Source organism: Excalfactoria chinensis, chromosome 19 (genome assembly GCF_039878825.1).
Source record: "Excalfactoria chinensis isolate bCotChi1 chromosome 19, bCotChi1.hap2, whole genome shotgun sequence".
Taxonomy (NCBI): domain Eukaryota; kingdom Metazoa; phylum Chordata; class Aves; order Galliformes; family Phasianidae; genus Excalfactoria; species Excalfactoria chinensis.
Genome location: NC_092843.1, coordinates 98376 through 124299, shown reverse-complemented (window position 1 = coordinate 124299; position 25924 = coordinate 98376). Strand labels below are relative to the sequence as shown.

At 55.8% G+C, this 25924-nt stretch overlaps 3 protein-coding genes across 4 annotated transcripts in view; 2 read left to right on the top strand and 1 right to left on the bottom strand.

The window, feature by feature from the left end:
* The window catches only part of STX1A (syntaxin 1A), a 31926-nt gene extending 12241 nt beyond the window's left edge, over positions 1 to 19685 (top strand). The window contains exons 4-10 of one of the 2 annotated variants that reach the window (XR_011905642.1): positions 8756 to 8830; positions 10020 to 10093; positions 12944 to 13052; positions 13753 to 13826; positions 14074 to 14578; positions 16066 to 16277; positions 16620 to 19685. Coding sequence is in view for 1 of the 2 variants with exons in the window: in XM_072353942.1 (XP_072210043.1) it covers positions 8756 to 8830; positions 10020 to 10093; positions 12944 to 13052; positions 13753 to 13826; positions 14074 to 14211; positions 16167 to 16277; positions 16620 to 16697 (659 nt within the window). In the remaining variant the exon portion in view is untranslated. The remainder of the gene's footprint in view (positions 1 to 8755; positions 8831 to 10019; positions 10094 to 12943; positions 13053 to 13752; positions 13827 to 14073; positions 14579 to 16065; positions 16278 to 16619) is intronic. The other variant, XM_072353942.1, reaches the window with a different exon arrangement.
* A 315-nt stretch (positions 19686 to 20000) lies between these two features.
* BUD23 (BUD23 rRNA methyltransferase and ribosome maturation factor) lies at positions 20001 to 24678 on the bottom strand. The gene is made up of 12 exons (XM_072353943.1): positions 24559 to 24678; positions 24428 to 24465; positions 24229 to 24324; positions 24058 to 24140; positions 23884 to 23980; positions 23195 to 23291; positions 22839 to 22889; positions 22185 to 22270; positions 21930 to 21975; positions 21629 to 21690; positions 20553 to 20642; positions 20001 to 20396 (listed from the first exon to the last, which is right to left on the bottom strand). Exons 1-12 carry the CDS (start codon positions 24604 to 24606, stop codon positions 20342 to 20344), a joined length of 849 nt encoding a protein of 282 aa, XP_072210044.1. The 5' UTR covers positions 24607 to 24678; the 3' UTR covers positions 20001 to 20341.
* On the top strand, positions 24649 to 25489 carry DNAJC30 (DnaJ heat shock protein family (Hsp40) member C30). Its single transcript, XM_072353944.1, has one exon. It carries the CDS (start codon positions 24742 to 24744, stop codon positions 25351 to 25353), a length of 612 nt encoding a protein of 203 aa, XP_072210045.1. The 5' UTR covers positions 24649 to 24741; the 3' UTR covers positions 25354 to 25489.
* Positions 25490 to 25924: the final 435 nt, after the last annotated feature.

Below are 25924 nucleotides of genomic sequence, written 5' to 3'. Positions count from 1 at the left end.
CAGCCCCTCACATGCCCAGGTTTGTGGACTGTTTTCTGCTCTGTCATCCTGAGCTGCTGGGTGATCTGCCACACTGAGTGAACGCAGAGTAAATAGCAATTAACTGTAGTCTGATTCATTGGCAACATTAAAAAAACAACAAAAAGCAAACCCAATTGTCTGCTCTGTAATTATTTTGGGCTTGATTTAGCCCGAATAGCGGTCCTTCTGGAAGACGTGTGCATGGCCTTTGCAGAGCTGCCTCTGGGTGGGTCTGTATCCCACAGCATGGGGTGGGACGGGATGGCAGCAGGTGATCCCTCCAGCAGAACGCGTCCCAGCCCAGCAGCACACGCTCCACAGCTGTGCCTTGGCTTTCTCGCACGAAATCTCCTTTGTCTTGGTGTTGACAGCCGGGGATAATCCCTTATTTGCCAAAATGAGTTTAGTGAGGCTGAGGTGAACAAGCTGTAAATCCTGTTACCGGGATTACGTGGGCACTGCTGCGCATTGCAGGGCTGGGGGCTCTGTGCTTTCCAGGCACACCGAGAGCAGGAATGCAGGCTGCGGCCATGGCTGGGACAGCAGGATGGGGCCGGGGACCTTGCAGTTGCCCACAGCCTGCAGGGTGGCCCCACTGCAGGGGGTTACAAGAACTGGCTTTGCAGAGCTGTAACTGTCAATCCCAGAGTGCAGGATGGTGAATTGGAAACAGCTGGTGGGGATTTACTGATGAAAACCCATCTGGGATGGGGTGGCTGGAGAAATGGTTGCTGTGTTTCAGGTGGGAAGGAGGAGTGAAGTGGTGTAGGAGGGAGCGAGGTGATGGAGAAGGACATCAGAGTGCTGAAGAGGTTTGGTAGCATGGAGAAACCCTAGAAATCCTAAAATCACCATTTAGAGCAGTTTCCTACCGTTGTGCCGGCAGCAAGGAAGGTGCCATCGTTTGCATTTAGAGGGAGAAGTGCTCTGTTTCTTTTTGTGGCGTGGTGGAAAGCCAGGTGACGTTGGGTGGGATTCTGAGCCCTTCGGTGATCTGACAGCCCCCAAGCAGAGGAAGGAGGCTCACGGCTCCCCCCTTACCGGGTGCAGTGGTGGTGTGAAGGGACGGTGCAGTCCGGGCAGTGTTGGCCGGTAGCAGCTCCTGTTGCCCCCCAGTACCCGGGCTGCAGCACGCTGGGCTCCCCTCCTGCACCCCCCCTCCCTTGGCGCTGTGCCCCCAGGCTGCTCCTGACCCCGCTGCGCGCACTGCGGCTGCGCTGCTCCCAGACGTTCATGCGGAGGGACAGAGAGCCCGGGGGTCTGCGGGGGGATGTGAGGAGAAATCTAAGCAGAAACAGGATCTGTGCTCTCGGCGTGGAGAGGAATATTTGATTCGGTGCTCAGAAATAGCGTGCAGAAGGGTGGCCTAATAGTACGGCGTGGTAAAGAAATATTTTTAGAGGAAGATTTGGAAGATAATCCTGTTTGTTTTCCAGAAAGCTGTTAACGCTGTGCTGAAGTGGATCTGCTCGAATTGCTGCGGTGTTGTGCTGTCGTTCCAAACCTTTCAGCGCTCTGTTTTGGGAGAAAATATTCGCACAGAAAATACCTCCCCGACCTCCCTCCCTGCTCCCCCGATCCTGGCCGGTTATTTCCTTGCGGTTATTTCCTTGCAGCGCCGCCCACCCGCAGCTCGGCGCTCCCGCCTACAGAGCCAGCACGGCGCTGCTGCGCTCCCACTGCTGCCGTGACTGCGGCTGGGGGTGCTGCCCGGCAGAGGGGGGGCTGCTTTGCAGCTGCACGGCGGCACTTGGCAGTGACAAACGCCAGGAAGGAGGTTGGTTGCAGTGGAGGACGGTGCTGTCTGCTCGCTGTTAGCTGGGAGCCCTGCAGAGCGGCGCCCTGGCAGCTGACAGCCCCGGTTTGCCCCGCGCTGCCTCTGCTGAGCTCTGCGGTGCTGCTGGGTGCCCTGTTGCTCACAGGGCACGTGGGTGTCCACGCGGGTGTTCATCACCCTGAGCAGGGTGTGCAGGCTGCTAGGAGAGCAAGAGCAAGCATCTCTCCCCTTCCTTTCTGCCCTGTTCTTGGTGAGGTGCTCTGTGTGTCCCTGGACTCTGCTCCAGGCTGGGACCCCACTGCCCCTCTCAGGGCTGAGGGTGCTAGAAATCCAAGCTGCCGACTTAACCTTTGTTTAGAGTCATCTTATTCTGTTGCAGCCGCTTGAAATCTGCTTCTGACCACAGAAGAGAAGGAGGAGGTACGAGCAGGAGCTCATTGCAGCTTCTCAGCACATAAATCACACGGTGAGAGCTGTGGGTGTACTGCACTGTGCAGCTGCAAAGCGCATCCCATATGGGGCATTGGCTGTCTGGGTGTTTGGGGTTCACCTAAAACTCCAGCAGTTGTGAGGGCGCAGGTAGGGGTGATCTTTGTAAAAGCTTGACCTGCTGGGGATTAGCAGTGAATTAGCACTTGCTCATGAAGCAAGCCAAGGTGCAGACCCTGGTTAACAGCTTCCCTCTGTTTGCCCTGGTGTGCCTTTAGTTCCTGGCACATGGTGTGGATTGGCTGTGCCCATGAGTGCTACATTCTGCCCCACCGTCTCTGGGCAGATCCCCTCACTGTCCCTCCAGCCAGAGCTGTGCAGTGGTGTCACTTCACATCAGTGGTGATGAAGCAACTGTGCTGTGGGCTGTCCTGCCTGTGGGAGTGTCTTAATTACTCTAAGCTGTAGATGGTAGACACGTTTTTTGAGTCGCTTTGAGTGCACCCTGCTGGCAAAAGATCTTGTGGAGGGTTAGTAGGTGATTAATCAGCACTGAGGTACACAATGAGTCAACTGGTGTGGATTCCAGCAGGTCAGAACTTGGCTGCTGATCTCCACATGCAGTGGATGCACAGCTGAGGAACAGCTTAAGCACAGACTGCTTACTACTGCCTGCAGCCCCTCCTGAGCTGCTTAGTTGTGCAGCTCTAACAAAAGGAGTGATCCCTCCTTTGATGGCTCAGATATCTGCTAGAGGTTTTCACAGCTGTAACAGAGAGGCACAGGAGAATGGCTGGAATCTCAATTGAAGGGCACCTGGCTTCAGGTGTCCTCCTGTGCCAGAGAGCTGCTTGGTTTGTGCTGAGCTTGGAAGGAGCAGTGCCATCCCCACTCCTTCTTCACATCCCACGCACTGTTCTTTGATGGAAGACAACTGGAAGCGCATCCTGGTGGTTGGCAGCCCAAGGTCCTGAGGTCCTTCAACCTGAGCCATTTTGTGACTCTTATCCCCAGGTGTTTGGGGCCACCTGAGTGCCATGTTTGCTGTATAAGTGTATCCCGTGATGAGTTTTTGAAGAATGCAGCAAGTGACTCATGCAGCTATTGCATGTTCAGCTCAAGTCGGAAATTAGGGCAGTTTTATGCAAGACATGTTAGTATCTCTTAAAATGCTACAGCTATAAGGAGTGCCTTATTCTTGGCATCCATCTGGATTCTTGCAAAGGCGGCGCTTGGAGTGGGTAACAGCACCATGTGTGGATTCCATATCTCACTGAGACCAAAAGGAATCCGGAGCTCCCAATCTGGGAGTTAATTCTGTGCATTGAAAGTGCTGCGAGGGCTTAGAACAGCTTAGAATAGCTGGTACTGCTGCAGGAGGCAGCCAGACAGGAAAACGATGTGAAGAACTTGAGCAAAACCTCACCTCCCTTATTTTCCTCTGGGCTTTAGGGATGTTCTGCTTGACTATTTGCACATCCCACCGTGTGAGCACAGTGAGCCCAGGTGGCAAATGCCACTGCATCTCTTGCTGCATGAAGCCACGTTCAGCCTGAGTCAGCTCAGCAAGGCTCAGGTGCTCCTGTTGGTGTGGGAGCAGTGGCACCCACTGACATTCACTGCTGCTTGTTGAACGCCGATGGAGAACAGCCAGTGGGTGTGAGCACAGACAGCGGTGTGTGGTGTGTTTCTGCAGTGGGGCAGCAGCAGCTCTGCGGGTGCAGGTTTTGATGAGCGCAGCATGTATGTTCGTTGCTGGTGAAAATGCACAGCTCAATGTGGTGACTGCTGAAAAATAGTTTGTAGCTTGGAATTTGCTCTATCAAACAGAGGTGCCGTGTTTGTTGTATTGGTTGTAGATTCTGTGGAAATAAACAGGAGGCATTACTTTTGGAGCAACCTAAATGGGGTCTAAGACAGTCCCACTTCACTCGTTGTGGCTCAGGCAAGGCAGAAGGTTGGGCACCAGTGTTTAATTAGTTATTAACATTTCTCATGCTCCTTATTATGTCTAGTAGGATGTTCAGTAGTTAATGATAAGAGGAAGTCCGCTTGTCCCAGATACTGTGTGTGCCAGAAAGGGAGCTGCTCCATTGCTGGCACTTGTGTCTGTAATCACCATGGAAAGGCAGAACCAACAGCAGCAGTTACTGCTCCAAATAGTGTTTTGCTACAAAACCTTTTGCCAAACAGCACTGCCCAGGTTCATCCCTGCTGAGCTGGCTGTGTGTGGGGCTGTGGGGCTGGCAGTGCCTTTCCTGCTCTCACTGCTGCATCCTGGCTGAGTGCAGTGCTGCACATCCCTGGTAGCTCCTCGTTCCTGGGGTGCACAGGCAGCGTGGGGCAGGTGAGGGAGCGATGTGACTGAGGTTGGCAAGGACCTGCAGAGGTCAGTGGCCCAACCTCCTGCTCACAGTGGGCCGCCCAGGGTCATGTTTGAACATCTCCAATAATAGAGTCCCTGTGGAAGTTCTGGGTCACCTCCTGGTAAAAAAAAAACCAAACAGCTCCTTACAGAGCCATCATTCCTTCTTGATCTGATCCCCCCCGCTGGGCAGGCAGGGGGGCTGTATTCCTGTTGCTGCAGGGTAATTAACAGAGCTCTCCTTCCTGCTTCACCTTCATTGCAAATGTTGTTTTTATTCAAACCTCATTTGGGAAGGAGGACCCATGGCTGCAGCTACCTCGCTACATGCAGGCGGCTTTGTCCTTGCTTGGTGGTTTGATTTGAAAGGATTTTTATGCTTGCATGCAAACGATGAGAGAGGTAGCAGTGTTTGGCCAGGCGAGATGCAGGTGGTGGGGTGGGAAGGCTGGTGGGGCAGAGCCTGGTGCTGTGCACAGCCATTAGTGAGGAATGAGCAGCACTGTGAGTGGTGAAGGCAGATCCTGGCACAGAGAAATGCAGAACGTGAAGCAGCAGTGGAAGGAGGGCTCCAGTGTGCGGAGAAGGAGAGGCTGGGGAAGCCATAATTAGGGGAGACAGACTGCAGCTCCTGGAGGAGCCCAGCACAGCGCTCCGTGCTGCTGCTGGTGTCTGTGGGTGTGAAGGAGCAGATGAGCCGTGCTGGGGAGGAGGCATGAGCAGAGTTGATGTAAATATTAACTATGCAGAAGCTGAGGAGGTCAGATGAGCGCTGGTAGCTGGTCTGTGCAGTCCCAAATGTGTCCTTGGACAATTGGGGTTTTCTTCCCTTCCTGCTGCCATTCCCAGAGCTGGCTCTTATTTCAGGTGGTTGGAGTTACCATGCCCTTCTCTGAGCAAGGAGGGGTCAGGTTTGGAGCTGTGAGACAGGCAGTGAGTTTACCATGGAGCTGCCTCGTGGCTGCACAGGTTTGTGGTCTCTGTGGCCCTTTTGCTTTTGGGGTTCCCCATTCTCCTCCCCCTGGTGCTCCTGGGGCAGCAGGGCTGCAGCCCTCGCTCTGTTGGGAGCAAGCATGTGTTCCATAACATTCAGCTCCGCTGGAGATGAAAAGCCCTCTGCCCTCCTGCAGGACAGCTGCTGGCCATGTCCCCTCTCGGAGGTGCCCAGACAGTGCAGTGGTGATGCTGTGTCAGAGCAGAGCAGGGCTGTCTGTCTGATGAATTAGCCAGCACCAGGGAAGCAGGGGCTGGTGACACAGCGGTGACGATGGCAGTGTCACCACACGGGGAGGAGTGGGGTGAGCGTGCCAGGCAGCACGTCCCTGTGCCAGGGAGGAGGGAGGGCTGACAGGGCTGAGCTGCTGTGCCGCGGGGTGACCAGGGAGAGGCAGTGGTCACCCTGCAACAGCCTGCCTTCGTGCTGGGAGCTGCAGGACAGTGAGAACAGGGAGAAGAGTCTTATGAGGACAAGCCTCATGAGGAGCAGCTCTGGGAACTGGGATTGTTTAGCCTGGAGAAGAGGAGGCTTAGGGGAGACCTCATTGCACTCTACAGCTTCCTGAAGGGAGGTAGTGATGTGGAGGGCTTTGGCCTCTTCTCCCAAGCAACAAACAGGACCCAAAGAAATGGCCACGAGTTGTACCAGAGGAGGTTTAGGTTAGATATAAGGAAAAACTTTTTCTCTCTGAGAGTGGTCAGGCACTGGAATGGCTGCCCAGGGAGGTTCAATAACTCCTACTTGGGGAGATTTTCTTACTGCTGTCTCTGCTTATCCCGGTGTGGTGGAGGGGGGACACAGAGCAGCAAAGCAGCTGGAAGGACGGCCTGCCTGCCTGACGTGCCCTTCAGCATGAGCAGATAACGATCAGTGGTTCCAGCGCATTAATCAGTGACAATGGTAGAGCAATGCAGAGGGGATGAAAATGTAAGGGAAACGTCTTTTTTCAGTGCTTGGGAAAAGTGAATCATTTATGATGATTGAATTCTTGCATTGCAAGAGGAGTTTGGATGGTTCTTAAGCAGCAGGCCTCAAAAATAGATCACGCTGGATCCAGTCTACCTGGAAGCATCAATAGGGACACTTGCAAAGAGGTGAGTAAGGTGGTTTGTTTGCCTTTAGTGTTGATTTCCACTAAGACTCTAAATACCTGAAAGGCTTCGGGAGCTTGGAAGGTGTCACAGCATCCACGAGAAGGGGAAGGAGCTGAGTTCTTATTGACTGATTAACTTGACATTGCTTCTGGGCAGAATAATGGGCTCCTTGAAGTGGAATTTGATCAGTAGAGAATTAAGGGAGGATAATACAATTCACGCAGTTCCACAAGGCATCTTTAAGTGGATCTGATCAGCTCCACATGGTGCTCGCAGCCTCCCACTGGGAGGACTTGGGCTTGTGGGATGGCTGGGTCCAGTTGGAATGACCCATGTCTCAGTTTGCTCCATTGCTTCTTGCGCTGTCCCTCTGCACATCCCAGCAACATCTCCTCCCCAGGTCTCTCCCCACTCCTGCTGTGCAGCTGGGGGTGGCCATGGGATCCTCTTTGCTTTCCTGCTTCCAGGTGAACAGAAACAGCTCCCAGCTCTCGTGTTCATGGCAGCCTGGCTGGAGGTACTTGCAGACACGCTCCTTTCCTCGTCTTCCCAGCCCTTCTGAAGCTCTTAGCTCTGAGTCAGAAATGTGTACAACTGTCAGTAGGATGTGACCTTCCCCCAACACATTCCCATCATCATGATTTTCTAATTCTGCCTGTGACTGCCAGCTGGAAGCATACAGCATCACAGCTACTACAGCCATCAAAATGACTCAGTTAATGTGCCTAGAGACTATTCAACAAACTTCTATTCAATGAAGTAAGTCTTCATCTCATCAAAATGAAGAGGGAGTGTTAGGGGGGCAGCATTGCTGAGAAGTCTTGTTGGAACAGCAGGTATACGTGGGATGTGGATAGCTGTGATGTGCTGGTCATGTAGCTGGGTATGGAGGTCAGAGTTGGCCACTGTTGAGCCAGCTGATCTCCCCCACGCCGTCCTGCTCTCATGGGGGGCAGGCCTGGCCTCTGCCACCAGCACTTTGGTTCTTGGGAGTGCAGATGGGGGGGCTCTGCTCTGATCGGGTTTGCTGAGCGCTGGTGGTGGTATGGAGGTGCTGCAGTGCAGGGAGAAGTCCCGCAAAGCACAGGTATCTAGAGACATTCTAATGATGGCACTGTTGTTAGTGGTGAGCTCAGAGCCTTACTGCTTGACTTCTGCTGCTTGCACATGGGAAAGAGAATAGATAGCCATGTGTCAAACCTTGTTGGTGAGTCAGGGCTTGCAGCTGATTTACTGCTCTCAAGTGTATCGTACACTTTGGTTTCCTTCTCTCTGTAGCCAAGTCATCTCTGGCAGCCCAGGAGGATCTCTGCTAGAAAGCTTTTGCAGTCCTTGGGAGAAGGCATTGGTGACAGCAGGGACTCACTGTGGGGCTCCAGGCACTCAGCAGGGCTCTGCTCCCAGCAGGAGCCTGCAGCTGCTGGTACTGTGCTCTGGGCCTGCATGTGGGCACGTAGGGATGTGAAGGGGTACAGGGAGGAAGGAACTTGTTTGCCTCTGTTTGTGTTTGTACCTCCTGTGCCCCTGCACGCTGCAGTGTGAGGGCTGCATTACACAGCCCTGCTACTGTGCTCCCCAGAGCCATTTCTGAGATGTGGGACATGGGACTGGGGGTGTTCTCTGACCCAGTGCTACTGCAGTCTGTGTGGTTTTTGCCGTAAGTAGTGAGTATGCATGGAGTGGCTGTTAATCAGCTGGTGTTGAAGGTGATGCTGGCCATACAGCAAAGGGAGCCTGGGCTCAGCTGGGCTGAGTCCTTGTTGTTCAGCAGCAGTTGGGGATCGAGGCAAGGAGCAGCAGGCTGTCCCTGGGGCAGACGTATCCTGGAGAAGGCTGCCCAGTGTGGCGGGGCCGTAGGGAAGTCGGCCCGCACTGCGGCACTTGATGTGCAGAAAAGCTTTGATGTACAGCAGTCATTTTCTCCCACTGTGGGAAGCAGCGCTGCCAGCTGTGCGTCTGTCTCTGGCCAGGAAGGGGCAGTACTGCCAGCTCCTGGCCCCACACGCTGTGGGATGGGTGAGCAGATTTGAGCAGCGTCCGCAGCCCATGTTTGCTCTTTTCTTTCTCCCCAGAAACAAAGGAGGAGCTGGAAGAGCTCATGTCAGACATCAAAAAGACAGCGAACAAAGTGCGCTCCAAGCTAAAGAGTGAGTACACACTGGTGCTGCTGCTGCGAGGCACTGGGGGGATTCTGGTGATGTCCCTGAGACCAGCACTTCTCACTGATCCCTGCTGTGCTGTGGCAGTCGCTTTCCCCAGCTCTGCTGTGAGCTCGTCACAGAATCATACAGAATGACTTGGGTTAGAAGGGATCTCAAGGATGATAAAGCTCCAACCCCTTCACCACAGGCAGGGCCACCAACCTCCACATTTAATACCAGACCAGGCTGCCCAGGGCCCCATCCAACCTGGCCTTGAAGCAGGTGCAGGCCAGCAGAGGCAGCCCCAAACCCCCTGGGCACCTGCTGCTCTGGGCGGTGACCAGGCACAGTGCAGTCTCGTCTGGAACATCAGATGTGCCCTCGGTTTTCTCCTGCTATCTAAGTCATTTTTTCTCCTCCTTCTCCCTCAGCACTCTTGGGTCAGAGTTGCAGTCCAGGTGGAGCAGCAGGTCGCTCACTCTTTCTTCCTGAATCACGGGGAGTTACTCTGCTCCCTAAGAATGAGAGCCCTAGGAATGGCAGGGCAGGCTCTGGTTCCCCTTCCCTTCCCAAAAGACTTAGCAGGATGTGTTTGCCTTGTTTGCCTGCTGGTCCTTGTGCCTTGTCCCACACCACCTCGTGGCCAGTGTGATCATTGGAAGGAAACAGTCAAGAATGATCAAAAACACCATCTGCTTGCAGCGGATTGACTCCTGTAGGAGAGATATTGCTCATGCAGTGGCTAATTCTAATTACTGTCTTCTTGGGAAAATGTGACTTTATTAATTATTGTAAATGTGCAGTGTTTGCCAATACCATTCCTTGGGAACAGGGAATGACTGATGATAAATGCTGAAGAAGGCCGATTGCTGATGAAATGGCAGGGAAATGCTGGCAGGAGGTTTTCAGCAAAATGAAAAGGACAACCCTGTGCGGTGCTGCTGGGCCGTCCCCGTGCAGCTGCCATCTGTAGGGTCCCAGAAGAAGTCTCGTGCTTTGGTGTTCTGCAGGGGTGTTTCAGCTCTGAGTTCCCTCCTCTTGCACAGCTGGAGAGCAGCCCCGTGGTCCTTTTTGTTTGGATATGGAAAAGCTCTGAGATCAGAGTCAAGCATTGCATTCATTTCTAAAGTCTCTTTGGCAAATAATCCCTTTTCTAACCAGCCTGAAATAATCTGTGTCTTTCTGCCCTGACCAGGTATTGAGCAGAGTATTGAGCAAGAGGAGGGACTGAACAGGTCATCTGCTGACCTGAGGATAAGGAAAACTCAGGTGAGTCTCTGCCCTGGTGGCACTGGGTGGCGTTCTCATGGCTTTTTTGGAGGAATGAGGCAAGGTTGTTCCATAAGGTTGTTCAGTGTCCCCCAGGGGGTCTCTCTTGGGACTTGTGCTCCATCAGAAGAGGGGAGGCCAGCAGGAACAAGAAGGAAGCAAGCTTCCATACACTCTAGAAACCTCTTGGACTGCTTCCTCTGTGCTGTGTTCTGTTTTGTCCCCTCCCCCTGTTGTAGCTGTTGGAGAGGGTACAGAGGAGGGCCATAAAGATGATCAGAGGGCTGGAGCACCTCCCCTGCAAAGACAGGCTGAGGGAGATGGGCTTGTACAGTGTCATGGGTTACCCTAAAATCTACCTGCACCCATGACAGGGTGCAACACCGTGACATACAGCCTGGAGAAGAGAAGGCTGCAGGGTACCTCACTGCAGCCTTTCAGTACCAGCAGGGAGCCTACAAACAGGAGAGGAGTCCACTTTTTACACATACTCCTGCTGAAAGATTGGTTTCACGTTTGCCTTTTGTCAGTCCTCTGGGTAAGCTGCGATCACCTCTGTCTTCAGAAGATGATGTAGAGGCAATTTGCAGTGAATTGGTCAGTTCCACACTCAGATGCATCCTGTCTTGCTTATCACCAGCTGTATTGAGTGTTCCCAGAGTTCACATCATCATGTGTGGCCAGGCTCACCTCCACTTGGCTGTGCCATCTGGAGTCAAAGAAATTGTTGGGAACCAGACTGAAACTAATTTTAAATCACCAGTCTGTGAGAAAAATTTTGTATTGGCTAAACCTCCAAAGGTGTCAAAATTGTCATTTTTGAACTCTTTTCCTGCCATGCATTCAGCAGCAGGCTCTGATCTGTATAGAATGAAGCCCAAGGAAGCCATCCTTCTTCTGAGAGGAGCATTTGTGCGTGGGAGTCAGGACAGGTTGAACTGGAGATCTGATTTAGATGTCTGGTACATGAAGTGCAGTCCTTGTGTAGGTATTTCTGCAGTGAGGGCTTTGCTGGTTTGTGCTGTGAGCAAACCGCTGAATAAAACAAGGAGCTGATTCCCCGTTAGCAGGCTGTAAGTCAGGAGTGGCCAGGCATTAAGATTGTGGACTTTTAAGCATGAAAGTAATTTTGAGTTCATAACAGAGCGAATGCTGGCATTTATGTTCTTCCAAATGTCAGTGCTTGTTATTGAGAATAGCTTTTGCCTTAATTGCTTTTGCGCTTGATTTGTGTAGCTGGAGGAAATATTCACCCAGCAGGTGGGAGCTGTGCAGCCCTACGGGACAGGGGAGCCCAGGGGGAAGGCAGGGCTGTCCCACTGCAGCCCCTCGAGACGAGCACTTCAGAAATGTTTCTTAATGACGGAAACACTGAAGGACGAGCACAGGATCAGGGTCTGGGAAAGACCTCTGATATCATCCAATCCAGCGCCCACCTACCACCAGTGCTGCTCACTGACCGCATCCCTCAGCGCCACATCTGCCTTTTCCCTAAACACCCACAGGGATGGTCGCCCACCCCTGCAGGCAGCCTGTGCCATCGCCTCGCCGTTCCTTCGGGGAGGATTTCCCTCATGCCCACTTTGACCCTTCCCTGGTTCTGTCTGCAGCTGAATCAGCTCCATTTCAGAACTCCAGTTAATATTTTCTGTTTAATGAATTTGTTCCAAATGCAGGATCCACTGCGACGTGCTTTTATTTACTCTGAATATTCAGGTGGCTTTTATTTAATGACTAAAAGCTGTTTAAAATGCCTTTTCTAGCCCAGTTTCATGAAACTCCTTGTTCCCTGAAAATCAGATGCATTCTGCAGACATGTGGGATGCCCGTGGGAACATAAAATAACAATCTGACAAAATAAACACCGAGTTAAATAACTTCTTAAGTAAAAGAGAGGGGGTACGCTGTGCTGCTGAACAGTAAGGAGTGTCATTCAGCACCCAAGGTGGTATCTGGGATATCTGGCTTCAGACCAGTGTATGTTGACAGCTTTCAGCAAGATGAGAATGAACTGGATTTTAGGAAGACCATTTTGAGAAGGCAGAACGAGGGTCTCTTAGACCACTCATGGCAGCTGTGTGGGGTTCTGAGCCATGAGCCGGGGGTGATGGCAGCCACTCCAACCATGCCGTGGCACCTGGAGCAGAAGCTGCCTGCTGACGTGGGAGCTGCCCTGGGCTTCTGTGGGAGTTTTGCCAGCAGAGGAGGAATAAGATTGCCTGAGCCTGAGGCTCTGCCATAAATACCGAGCTGCTGCTTGCTGAGAATAGCTGCAAAGCAAAGGCAAATGTGTCTGAAGATGTTTCCGGTGCTGTGCCCAGGGCTGGGGCTGTGTTGGCTCAGGACACTGAAGGAGATGCAGTGCTGTGTGGAGGCTGCAGGGCATAGTGTGACCTCCAGCACGGGCGGGCCCTAGCCCAGCCACTCTCCCTGGCCATGCCCAGGTGCCCCTTCCCGTGCCTTGTGAGCAGGAGGACTTGGGTAGCACACCTGGGTGCTGCCAGCTCACTGCCCACTCCCAGCAAGGACAGCCTGGTTTGAAATGTGTTCAGTGATGTTTTGTCTGTCAGCTGTGCTGGCCCTGCTTCCCTATGAGCACGTTTCCCATTTATTCTGACAGATCAGTACGGTGCTGTCAGACCCATGTGCTGCAGGAGCAGCTGGGGAGGTGGGCAGGCAGTGTTGGGCTTCCAGCTCCAATCAGCTGAGTGCTGGCCATGGGGTTGGCATGGGGAACTGTGCTGAGGCTGCAAATTGTGCATCCCTGCTGTGGTCGGGGCAGCCCCAGCCTGCAGGCAGTGTGCAGGGCACCCGAGGCAGCAGCCCCCTCTGTCGCTTTTCCCTCTGCAGCACTCAACGTTGTCCCGCAAGTTCGTGGAGGTGATGTCGGAATACAACGCCACGCAGACCGACTACCGGGAGCGCTGCAAGGGCAGGATCCAGCGGCAGCTGGAGATCAGTGAGTACCGCGGGGCCACGTGCTGCACCGGCTGCTGGGCTCTGGCAGGAGCTCACCAGGTCTGCAGGCAGCAGGGACGGCCGCTGTCTTCCTGAGGGTTTGCGGCTTAATGCTGCCAGCCGTGATACTCCACTGGCAGAGCAGTGCACATGAAGTCCCTGGGGTCAGCAGCCTGCTCCTGTCCTGCACTGTGGTGTTGTGTCCAGCCCCACATTGCCACCCTCTCTTTGGTTGTACTGCAGGGGAGAGGCTTGCAGCTGGGTACGGCCCGTTCAGAGATGCCCTGGGTTCGTACAAGAGAACGTTGCTGTCCCTTTTGAGACATGCTAAGAGAACCCCTGGGCAGTGTGTGGTGCCATGCCAGACCTCAGCCCTTCCTTGAGGTCTTTCTGTTGGTTTCAGGCAGGCTGGGATGCATTCCTGTTCTCCCCTCAATGCGTCGCGTTTGGGCTCCCAGAGGGCTCCAACCAGAGGTGCAGCACCCAGTACGTGGGTGAAGCTGACTGTCCTCGTGAGCTTGCCAGGCCAGGGTGGCCGTGCAGTCCGTCCTCCTCTTGATTTTCTGCTCTCCATCCTGTCACTGCTGTCTGTGCTCAGGGAGCTCAGTTCTGCTCCTTGGAGATGGCTGGAGCTGACGTAGCCCTGAGTGTGGCTACTGGGTCTGTAGCTACTCCCACTGACTCCTGTGTGTTACTTGCAGCTGGCAGGACCACCACCAGCGAGGAGCTGGAGGACATGCTGGAGAGTGGCAACCCAGCAATCTTCTCCTCTGGGGTAAGTACCACAGGTCAGCCCTGCTCCCAGCCTGCAGCCGTGCCAGCCCCCATCCCTGGGGGAGTTTTCTGGCCGCCCTGCCCCAAGCACTGCCCAGCAACAGGGACATGGGCATGTGTGGAGTGTTGCTGGGCCTCTCTGCCCCAGGAGATTCACTCCTTCCCAGCCCTCCCCTTGTCCCTCCTGGTGCCCCATCCCAGCAGCGAGGGGCTTTGCTGAGCTGTGTGCTGGCCTTGTCTCACCGCAGATCATTATGGATTCCAACATCACAAAGCAGGCTCTGAATGAGATCGAGACGCGACACAGTGAGATCATCAAACTGGAGAACAGCATCCGAGAGCTGCATGACATGTTCATGGACATGGCCATGCTGGTGGAGAGCCAGGTAGGGATGGCCATGGCTCAGGGCCCAGCTCCTGGGCTGGGGCGCAGTGGGCACAGGGGCAGGCAGCACGGGGAAGCCCATGGGCTCACCTGCTCCACACAGCCCCCTTCCAGGTGGGCGCTGCAGAGAGAGTGGGGTTCTGTGCATGGAGTGGGAGGTGTGGGAGTGGTGTAGGAACGCAGCAGGTGTCCAGCACCTGGCTGCAGACCAGCCCTTGTCCCTGAAGCTGGGCACCGGCACTGGGGGATCTGTGTGGGACTGGACCCCACTGCAGAGCCTGGTGAGCCCCAGGCCCACGCTTCCATGTCTCTGCTCACCCCCCTTCTTGCCTGCCATGCTGTCGTGGCCCGAGGAGACATCAGTGCAGGTAAAACCTTGCCTGGCCTTTGCCAGTGCTGCATGCTTGGCTCTGCATGTCTGCATTCTGCATGTCTGCGGCTCTCGGGTGGCACTGGGGCCGGCACAAGGACATGGGGTGAGGGTGGAGGTGTCTTTGCATCCTGCCCACAGCACACCCGGCCCTCTGCATCTCTACAGCTCTCCCCTGATGTCTGCAGGGCATTGTGCTGGAGCTGCTAGGCCAGGCCAGGGCAGATTCCCAGGGGCAGGTCACAAGGGCAGTGCTGTCTGCCTCTAAGAGGAGGGTATTTATCTTCTGTTCCCCCTAACTGGCCCGAGTGTGAGCAGAGTGTCGGTCTGTGCAAGGCTGCCCTCACCTTGTTCAGAGTTGCCAGGTTCTGTGTCCTCACTGTGCCATTACTTTGGGCTCCCTGTGCCTTGTCACCACTGCTGGAAACCCTGCCTGTTCCCACTACATCCTGATTCTCTATGAGGCCTATGGACGGTGAGTCCCCCGTGGTTCGCACAGATGGTTGGAGACGAGGAGTGCCCTTTGGGTGACACAGGGCGCCATGACCGTTCCTGACCTTGTGTGCTGCCAGTACCAATACTGCCACCCCACAGCCCTGCAGGTCTGGGGACTGCCCAAGGATGCTGTGCAGTGCTTGTGTGGGAAGGGGCACTACCAGCCCTCATGTGCCTTCTCTGGGAGAAGCAGAGGCACAGAGCTGTGCAAAGCTCTTGCCCTGCTGTAACCACCAGATTGTGCCAATGCCCTGCATCACCCCAAAGGGTGAGGGGCTCTGAGCTGCTGGCACGGGGGAGGCAGGGAGCAGAGGAGTGCCGTATGTTTGGCAGCTGCTGCTCTGCCCCAGACATGGCACTGGTGGGTGCAGGAAGCAGTTACAGCTGAAAAAAGAGCATTGTAGATCTACTGGTCATGGCCCCCAGCTCTGGGCCATGTGGAGGATGTTGGGATTCAAGCCTCTCCTTGCCTCTGGAAAGCACATCATTGACACATGTAGGTGCTGAAGGGTGGGCTGGGGAGCATGTCCCCAGATCCCAGGGCAGAGTAGGGCAGAGCAGCAGTTCCTGCAGTACTCAGTGCTCCGGACTCACCAGCCTCACTCTGGGAGTCTGCTCTTCTGCAGGGTGCTTGTGCAGATCAGAGCAGTCATCTGTGCATGCTCGTGGCTTTGTGAGCATCCCACGTGGTGCTGCAGGTGTGTTCTTGGCTTTTGTCCTCTATCCTTCCCGCTTCTGTGGTGTGCAGCACAATATCAGTGCACTCTTCCGTGGTCGTGGTGCTCACCTGGGCCATGACTGGTGTGGCCCCTGGGCTGGAACTGGGCTGGAGAACCCCTTGACCCTTGCTTGCCACCCTGCTGGCCACACATGGAAGTCCCAGCCCTCCCCAACGAAGCCTGTGGTCTGAGCCCCCACCCCAGGGCTGCCTGGGGTGTCCGCTGGCCGTGTGCCTGCAGCAGGTTGTGACGGTCCCTTTCTCCTTCGCAGGGACGGGCAGGGCGAAGTCTGCACGGTGCTGGGGAGCAGCGGGGAAGGAAGAAGCTCACACCTGCATGCATGGGCGGGTGGGCTCTGTCCCTGCTCTGCAGGGTGAGATGATAGACCGCATCGAGTACAATGTGGAACACTCTGTGGACTACGTGGAGCGAGCTGTGTCTGACACCAAAAAAGCGGTGAAGTACCAGAGCAAAGCCAGACGGGTGAGTGGTGGCATGGGGCATCTGGCAGGGCTGGGGCTGAGCACCCAGGCACGGGCAGGCAGCAGTGGGGGGGGAAAGCTGTGGGGCAAGGCTGCCACATGGGGGGAGGAAAAGGGACAGGGTGGACCCCAAGGGCCAGGTTGGCTGTGGGCCTAGAGGAGGTGGAGGCAGCGGAGCAAGGTGGTAGAGCTCTGACCCCAAGCGTTGCCCTGTTCTCCAAGCTGAAGGGGTGTCAGGCCCTGAGCTGCCGCTCAGAGCCCAGGGGGCAGAGCAGGCCCCAGCACCCAGCGCTCACGGCCCCTTCTCCCCTCTCTCCCTGTTGGCACTGGGACACCTGAGCAGAAGAAGATCATGATCATTATCTGCTGCGTGATCCTGGGCATCGTCATCGCCTCCACCTTCGGCGGCATTTTTGGCTAGACTCCCCCAACAGGACTGCTTGTGAGTGACGGCCGGAGCTGCGTGTGTTGTGGGGCCAGAGCAAACCATGCAGCCCCGGAGCCCCTCAGCAGCATTTCAGTTTCTAATGCATGGTTGTTTGTGATGCTGTGTGTGCGGTGCATCTGTGTGGAGGGAGTGCCGGCCCCGGGGTGCAGATGGGGTGCAGGGGGTGGTGATGGGCGCAAGGGGGACCTTCAGGGCAACCCGAGCTCTCATCACTGCTCAGCCTGGGAGGCTGCCAGGAGCAGGGGAACGGAGGTAACTTTGGGCACCGTGCTGTGCCAGGAGCCTGTCGGTGACACCCAGAGATGAGACCAGTATGGGGTGTTATAGACTCCTCAGGAGCACAGAGTCCAGTCAGCCTCCCTCCAGCTTCTCCCATCACCTCCAGCCAAAGCTCTCATGTCTGTCAGCCGCATCTGTGCTTGCAAACCACTTTCATTAGGCTGCTTCTACTGCAGGGCGCTTCCCAGGGCTGTGCTCTGCCAGGCCCTCCATCCCCACCACCCCACTGCAGGTGCCCGCTGCCGCTGCTGGGTGTGCTGCTGCTGCCTGTGGGTGCTGTGTGGTGGGTTGCTCTGTTCCAGCCCTGCCCTATGGAGCAGCGTGGGGTGAGGAGCTGCTGCTCAGGTCCATTGCTGAAGCCTGGGGATGGAGACAGCTCAGTGGGGATGGGCTCAGTGCTGCAGCCCAGCACCGGGCTGGCAGAGCAAAAGGTCAGAGGGACTTCTCAGCTCTGGCACACGGTGACCCTGGCTTTTACCACCCCCAGGCCTGGGCTCTGGTTGTCAGAGTTTGGGGATAACTCTTGACACCCACAGCCCCGGTGGTGCTCACTGGGAGCCAGGCTGTGCCCAGCACAGCACCTCCACACAGGACCCTCAGGCTGGGGGTTGGAGGCAGGAGGGCTTGCTCCTGTCACAGTTCCAGGGAGCAGCCTTTGTTGCATCCACCCCCACAAACTAGGAGCAGCCTTCCTCCTCCTTCTCCTCCTCCTCTTCCGTGCCACCAGCTCCTGAGCAGGGCAGTGCCTGACTGCTCCTTCCAACTCTGCCACATCTTGGCATCTGCCTGCCACCTGAGCCTGCTGCAGCAGAGGGGTCTGCATTGCCACTGGGCTGTCGTCCCCGTGCTCCTGCCTCAGGACAGTTGCAGGGCTCTGTTCCTCAGGAGACTGCAGTGCTGTGGCTTGCCCACAAAGTGCCAAAGCACCGTGGAGGAGCTTCAGCAGGGCAGATGCCTGGTGCCAGGCTTGCAGCCATGCACTGGGGCAGAGGTTGGACATGAGCACAGGCGCTGATAGCAGAAAAGGGGCTCTGGCAGCACACCCAGCTGCAGGCAGAATGCTGCTTCACCACTCTAACCAGGTCCAGATGAGCGCACCAGCCTCTGCATTCCCCAAGGGCTGAGGGGTTCGAGCTGCGTGGCAGGGTAAGGGCAGGCCTTGCTGGAGCTGAGCTGTGCTCCCACCCACCTCCATCCTGTCTGGTGCTGCAGTGTTGGCACCAGCCTTGTGTGGCGTGCTCTCAGATGGAGGGGGCAGGCCATTGGTTATAGCTAGGACACAGCGCTCCCTGCCACCATTACCAAAGGCCCCACCACACGTCCCCTGCTTGCATTTGGCTGCTGATAGGGAGTGTGTCCAGCCTGACTCCCCATGCTGCCCAGTCCAAGCCCCCAGCAGCTGTAGCTGTCAGACCATCCTAGACTGGAGCCCCCTTCTTTCACAGCCCTGTGGTAACTGGTGTGAGCTCCAGTGCTGCACCCTGCGTGGACATGAGGGTCTGGGGCACTGGGATTGCCGCCATCTGGGGCAGGCTGGGTGTGAAGCTCTCCTCCAGGATGGCAGTTGGGCACGGTTACAGCCCTTGCTTTGTCTGGCCATGGGGAACAGAGCTGGGGCTGATGTGCAAGTGCCTGCTCCTGCAGTTTGCACTCTGCCCTGTCGAGCGAGGGAGAGCAGCGGGCCCACCATGGGAAGCAATAACACTACTGCTGGTAACGCTGCTCCTAGGCAGGCAGGCAAGAAAGTTCATCTCAGGCTCCCCCCACAGCAATGCCCACTGCTTGCACAAGGGGATTCTTTTCTTCCAAGTGGTTCCTCTGGCACAAGTTCATGTGACATCAGGGCTGTGGCCAGTCCCAGTAGAGGCACAAGGCTCAGAATAGTGCTGGGGGGGAGCTGACACTTGTTCCTTGTGAGTGCTGCCACTGCCAGCAGCGGAGCCGTGATTCTGCCACTGGCACCTCACAGGGTTCGTGCAGGCAGCAGTGGCTGCAGGCTCTAACATGAGGGAGGCAGAGAAGCACACTGCCATCGCTGCCCCGCAGGCTGTCTCGCACTGCCCTCACTGTGAGAGGAGGGTGTTTTGGTGCAATAATTACCCCTGCACTATGGGAAGCCCCGTTCGGTTCCTTTTTACCTGCCTGTCATTGCATGTACAGACCAAATCACCAACGGTGTAGTTGTGCTTTTGGGGAAACATTTCACTTTTTCTTTCCAACCTCCAACCTCATCCCACTTGTCCTTTGGATTCCACCAACTCTGTTCCAAGTGCCACCTGCCCTCCCAGCGCCGGGAGCATGTCGATGCAGTATTTTACGAGCAGTGTGGGGCACACACAGCTTGCACTTGAACTGAGGATTGTTTTGGTTTTTTTTTTTTAGTTTTTTTTCTTTTTTTTCTTTTTTTTTAGTAAGTAACGTACTTGAAGGCTTTCCGAGCCCCCTGTGGAGTTGTACTGTTGCTGTACTGTGAGCTAAGTGTCCTTGTTTTCTATGTGGATCTTGACCCTGGCTTGCTCTGTCTCACTGGGCTGGATGACACTGTATTGTTGCCTCTTATCTCCTTCATCCTTTCCCTTCTTTCCCACTCTGCTGGCCTGCCTTTCTTCTCCCAAAAGCTTTGGGTGCAAAACAGCTTCCCATTTTGTGAAATTTTTATGTAGAATAAACATTTCTAACTGTATAACTCTGGCTGGCATCTCTGTTACAAAGGGGAAGGGTGGAGGTGACAGGGAGCAAGGACGTGGGCAGGGAGACTCTAACAGCCCCAGAGCAGTAACACAGATGGGGGTTCCTGATGTGAAGAACACACAAGAGGAGCCACCACAGAATTGCTCAAGTAACAGTTGTGCCCACCTGCACAGAAGATTTGCACTCATGGGACACACACCTCTAATACTACCTGGTTACCTCCTTGCATGCGGAGGGGAAGCTGGCAGGGAACCAGCTACTCTATTTCCCACCTCAGTGCTCCCCTGGACTGACATGACACAGGAGACCAGCAACTCTTTCAACCTGTTGACTGTTTAGAGAAGAATCTGCATATAATGTTCTGGGTTTGCCTGAAGCTCCAGATGGCTCAGTGCCCTGTTGGGAGTATAAGCAATGTCACGGCAGACTCCAAGTGGGCAGTATGCTGTGCTGCCCTCCCTTCATGAAGAAAACAGCTGGAAGCTTTGTAGTTAGCACTTTGGCTGCACCTGAGCCAAACTTTTGCTGAGACAGGTCACCATGGCTCCTGCAAGTCCAAGCCTAGGAAGCCCATCGGGGCCATCCACAAGAGTCTCACTACAAGAGGCCAACACACAGTCTTCCATGTCAGCAGTGTCCACAGCAATTCAGAACTGAGGGCGGCGCTTCCGACCTGTGTATTTTGTATCTGCCCGCACTTCCCTGGGGAGAAAACCAAAGAGCAATTCAGTGTGATCCACAGGTCACTCTGGAACAGGAAGGGAAGATAGATAGTTCATAGCAGGAGGCCTAAGTGGGTGACAGCAAGCCAGGCCAGCACAGTCAGCCGCAGCTGAGGCAGGACCCAGCTAAACTTACTTGCCCTGTCGTCGCCTGCGTTCTTTCTTCTCAAGAATCCAGTCCCGGCTTTTCTTCACAGACTTGCCCTTGGCATTTCTGAATCGTACCCTATGGGGAGAGCAGACAGCAGCTGGGGAGGAGCTGGGGTGGGGGCACACTTCTGTGCTGTGGAGGATTTCCACAGTCCAGCCCCAGACACTGCTGCAGGAGGGAGGCTGCCACCACCCCTGGCTCTGAGCAGAGACACCTACCCTTCACAGCTGCAGACAGCCAGCACTCCCATGTGCTGTATCTGACACCTGACATGCTGAGCTCTGGGATTTCATACGAATACAGGCTCAAGCAAAGCCACCGTTGTCTGCTCTACTCTGAATACAGCAAAGGCCCCAGTTTCCCAACAAGTTTTCTGCTCTGCTACAGCCTTACAAGATGAGGTACCCTCTGAACTGAGTGGGCAGAGCACAGCAGTGTAAGAGGCAGGAAAACATGACAACCACTAACTCCTGGCAGCCATGACGACTTTCCTCTGGTTTTTGTTCTCTGTCTCTTCCCACTGGCTGCAGGAGGGGCTCCTCCTTGCAGCGCTACCATGGGAGGAGACCCGGCCAGAAGGAAAAAACACCCAAGCTGTTGCTATGTAATCACAGCAAAAGAAAATTCACTGAGGAAGGAATGGAATATAAGACTTCAGACATAGCCCTTCCACCAAGAAAAGCAATGCTTGGCATAAGCCAGCACTGTAAACAACCCCCCTCCCACCTTCACTGGCCTATGCTACAGCACTAAGCACCAGACAGAAGTGCACCTCCAACTAATTGCTCAGTTGCAGCTTCACAGTGAGCATCAAGGACAGCTCCCTGACACCACTGCAAAGCTCTCTAGTCAAAGCAGCTTCTCCTGCTTATTTCCTGAAGGGCACTGTCATGCCCTTCAGCATGACAGAGCAGCACCCATCTGGGCTGCAGAGCTGTCCCAGTGCCCCCATTCCCTCCCTCCAGCCGCTTCATGCATGGCAGCACTGCGGTTCTCAGCCAGCAAAACTGAGTGCTTACACCCCCTGATACTTGGGGACAACTTCACTAAACAAATAATACCTCTCATTGGTGAATTTTGCCTGATGTATCTCTTCTCCATCAGCACACTCAGTACCGAGGCCCTGAAAAACAAAATTGAGACCTTTCATCTGGAGAAGACAGAGCCAGCGGTCACTGCCATCTAGTTACGGGGAGCAGTGCTTTACCAGGGGAAGGACTGTGGCAGAAATAATCTGATCTCCCAGAAATTGTGGCAAAGAAACATGAATAAAGCTGTAGCTGCATACATGGGGCTGCCTCCTGCCCATAGCTCTTTCACATCAGCTGGCAGCCATTTCTGCTGCTTGGCTGAGTTCCTTACCTTTGGTAACGTGCCAGATGTCCCAGCAAAGAGACAGAGGAAGAACCTGAAAGAACAAGAGTGAGAATCATGAAGCTAGAAGTCAACATGTGATTCCCAGTTCTGAAGCAAGACTGACAGCTTTTATAATACAGTCAGATCCAAGCTGTCATCTCTGTCCAGGACTGTATCCTGGGAGAAGGGAAGCAGCTCACAATAATAGCTGCTTAAGCTACATGTATGCTATATGCCCATACACAGAGATACAGGACTCACTTCTTAGCTTTGGCACTGTTGGGGTAGTCTACGACCATTCCACCAGTAAAGCCAGCTCTCATGGCTTGGGCTGTGATGAGCTCCAGCTGAAAAAGGAGCAAGAACAAAAGACATTTATTTAGCAGTCATCACCAGTGATGCCCAGCCCTCTATGGTCAAACACAGCTGACTGTGTGTGCCAAAAACAGGTCAGCCCTGCTCCTGTTAAATCCTGTCCCAAGCACTCAGCTCTGTGGAAGAATCCAAATAAAAGCCTGCAGCATTTCCTTAGTTCTTCCTGCTCTGCAGCCTACCCTGGGCTAACTGGAAGAGCAGACTCTCAGAGAGGGATACAGGGAGGGATTTTCCAGCCCTGGGAAATTACAGTACAGCACCGATGACTACAGCCCAGTCTTCAAACCCATCACACAAAGAAACACAGCACAGCAGCTGTAGATCACATCCTGTGAATTCCTTAGATTTTAAGGCTCAGCCCAAGACCAACTGTGAACAGGGGAAAGGACTTAAGGCATTCTCCTTATTGTTTTGGGTTTTTTTTTCCCTCTAGTTCTTACAGAACTTTTCAGGTGGGAGGAAGGATGTAGACAAAGACCCATTGTGGGAAAACACAATGCATACTAAGCCTTAAACATGCACGTAGCTTCTCTGCTGTACCTGTTCTGAGTTCTCAGGGTACAGCTGCAGTACAGCTCGGGATCCTCGGGCCTATGAGAAACCAGGTTAGTCACAAGCATGGCTTAGAACAGGCTTCCCCTCTTGTTGCCCAGTCCACACCCCCAGGAAGGCCCCTGGAGAACTTTCCCAGGAGAGCAGCTCCAATGGAAGAGCTGGAGTCACCAGAGCACACCAAGGCACAGGAACTGCAAAACACAGCCACTGTGCAAACAGGGAAGCAGTTAAGAAATGGGTGCTATAGCTAATATTGCATTTCAGTTACTCAGAGTCTTGCTGCAAGGCACTGGAGGGGATACCAAAATGGGCTGAGGGCTGAATGAGAGCATGACACTTACCAAGGCAGTATAAAGAGTTGAAAAGAACCGATAAAGGCGTTTTGGAGGACTATGTGACTTCTTGTCAGCATTACAAAGCCACTGCACTGCAGAAATACTGCAAAAGAAATCGAGACCCACAGGACACTGAGCCATCAATTCTTCAGCAGAGCCATGCCACAAGCCAACCTGGTGCAGCAATTACTCAAGCACAGCAGGAACACCAGACCTCTCCTCTAGGCCACGCGCTCCAATAATACAGTGCTTCGTTGTGGCCACTGCATAGCTCATAAGCAGCCACACAGGTTTTGCCAGTGACCCAGGCACAAAGCTTAGTAACAGAGAGCCCCTGCTCCCTCCCAGTTATTTTAAAAAGCATTCTCTAACAAAGCATTACCTCCAGGCCTTCACCCCCAAACCAACCATTGAACCTTCAGCTCAGCTGTGAGACCAGCCCCTCGGTCACTACTGAAATGCTTTGGTGCACATCTCAACTCACCTGAAAGTGCACCGCCTTTAGTTTATCCAGTCCAACCATCCTCCTGCCACAAAAACGGTCAGACAGCCCACAGAGCTGCACGCACCAGCAGAGAGAGGAGAGTCACACTCCCCTCTTACACAACACGAGCACACTGCACACACTGCACACACTGCAGAAGGCAACTGTTACACAGACTATCAGGAGAGCTCGTTCAGGTGCTCAGACTCACCTGATGCAGCCATCAAACGTTCCAGGCCTAAAGGGAACGCCATCGCCCATATCTGCGAGGAGCAGGTCTCCTTCGACCTCCCTCTCCACAGCCACATCTGTACAGAGATTGCAGCGCAGGGCTCAGCGCGCGGCTCAGCGCTCCCTGCAGACGGGGGGGTGCGGCGGGACTCACCCAGCATGGCGCGGCTGACGTCCAGCCCGATCCAGCAGTGCCCCTCCTCGGAGATGTGCTCCCCGCTCAGTCCGGAGCCGCAGCTGCAGACGGGAGGGGAACAGCGGCGGTTCACCGCGTGCTCCCGGGACGACCCCGCCCCGCCCGTCGCGCACCCCCCCCGCCGCTCACCCCGCGTCCAGCAGGAGGCACGGCCGCCCCTCGGGCAGCGCCAGCAGCTCCACGGCCCGCGCCGCCATCTGCGCCTGGATCTCGGCCACGCGGGAGCTGCGGGCGGAAGGCGGTGGGTCAACGGCGGCACCGCGGCACACGCCGGGCGCTCAGCCCGACCCCGGCGCTCAGCCCACCCCGGGCCCACCGCCCTCCGTACTTCTGAGTGTACTTCCGCGCCTCCGTCTCATCGTAGAACTGCAACGACAAAAGGGAGCGGGGGAGCGAGGCGTGAGCGCGGTCCCGACCCGGAGGTCCCGACCCGGAGGTCCCGCCCGACCCGGCCCGCACCACTTCGGGAGGCCCGAGATGCTCCGGCCGCCGCCCGCTGCCCGCCATGCTGTGCGATGACGTCACCTCCCGGCGCCACGCGTCTTTTGAGCGCCGCCGAGTAGCTGCAGAGTGACGTCACGATCCGTCGCGCCCGAGTGACGTCTCGCCGCGGGCAAGATGGCGGCGCCCGGGCGCTGAGCGATGGGTCCGTTGGCGCGGGGCCTGCGGCGCCTCCTGCTCCCGGTACCGGGGCTGGGCGCGGCCCCGCGCCGCGCATGTTGCTCTCGGAGCGGCGAGGCCCCGCGCCGCACGCTGTACGAGGTTCTGGGCGTCCCGCCCACCGCCACGGCGGCGCAGATCAAGGCGGCGTACTACCAGCAGTCCTTCCGCTTCCACCCGGACCGCAACGCGGGCAGCGCGGCCGCCGCGGAGCGCTTCGCCGCCGTCAGCGAGGCCTACCGCGTGCTGGGCAGCGCCGCGCTGCGCCGCAAGTACGACCGGGGCGCCCTGAGCCGCGACGACCTGAGCGGCGCCCCGCGACCTTCGGGCCGCGCTCCCGCCGCGCCGTCCCCCCCCGCCCGCGCCGCCACCGCCCGCGGCCGCCCCGCGCCGCCGCCCTTCGACTTCGACGCCTTCTACCGCGCGCACTACGGAGAGCAGCTGGAGCGGGAGCGCGCGCTGCGGGCGCGGCGGGAGCGGCTGCGCCTGTACCGGGAGGAGGCGGAGGCCCAGGGCCGCCTGCGGTTCCTAACGGACCTCGCGGTCGGACTGGTCTTCGTTCTGGGCTTCGCGATGCTCTACGGCCTCAAGTAGCGGCGGCCCGGCGCGGTGCTGGCGGCCGTTGGGCGGTGCGGGATCCGTGGGGGCTCAGCGTCGCTCCTGACGCCGTGCGTGCCCGCAGTGTGGCCACGTGTCGCTGCGCGGCCCCACGCCAGCGCTGCCACGAGCCCCTTTTGCCGGCGGACCCCACGCGAGGCGCCCAGCGGGGACACGGACTCCACTTTGTGACCTCTGACATCTCGCCAGCGCTGTGACTCCGGTGGGAACCACGTTTCTGTTCTGCTGAGCCCAGATTAAATAATCACCAACCGTCTGTGTGCTGCATGTGTTCCTGGAGACACTCTCGCTGATGTTAAGTAATGTCTCTCTGTGGTTCTGTTAATCCCAAGCTTGCTGCCTTTGTGCTGTCACACTTAGTACATTATTGGAGCGCTGGTCTCCAGCTGCACTGTGACCCCGTGTGTCTGCGTGGGGCTGCCTCACGCTGTGCTGAGCACAGACCTCGCAGTTTCAGCAGTCTGAAAGAATGGGATGTGGGACCCTGGCTGCCTGTGTTCGGTCATCACCTGGAGGTGCTGCCCCAGGCACCTCACTGTGTAGTAGC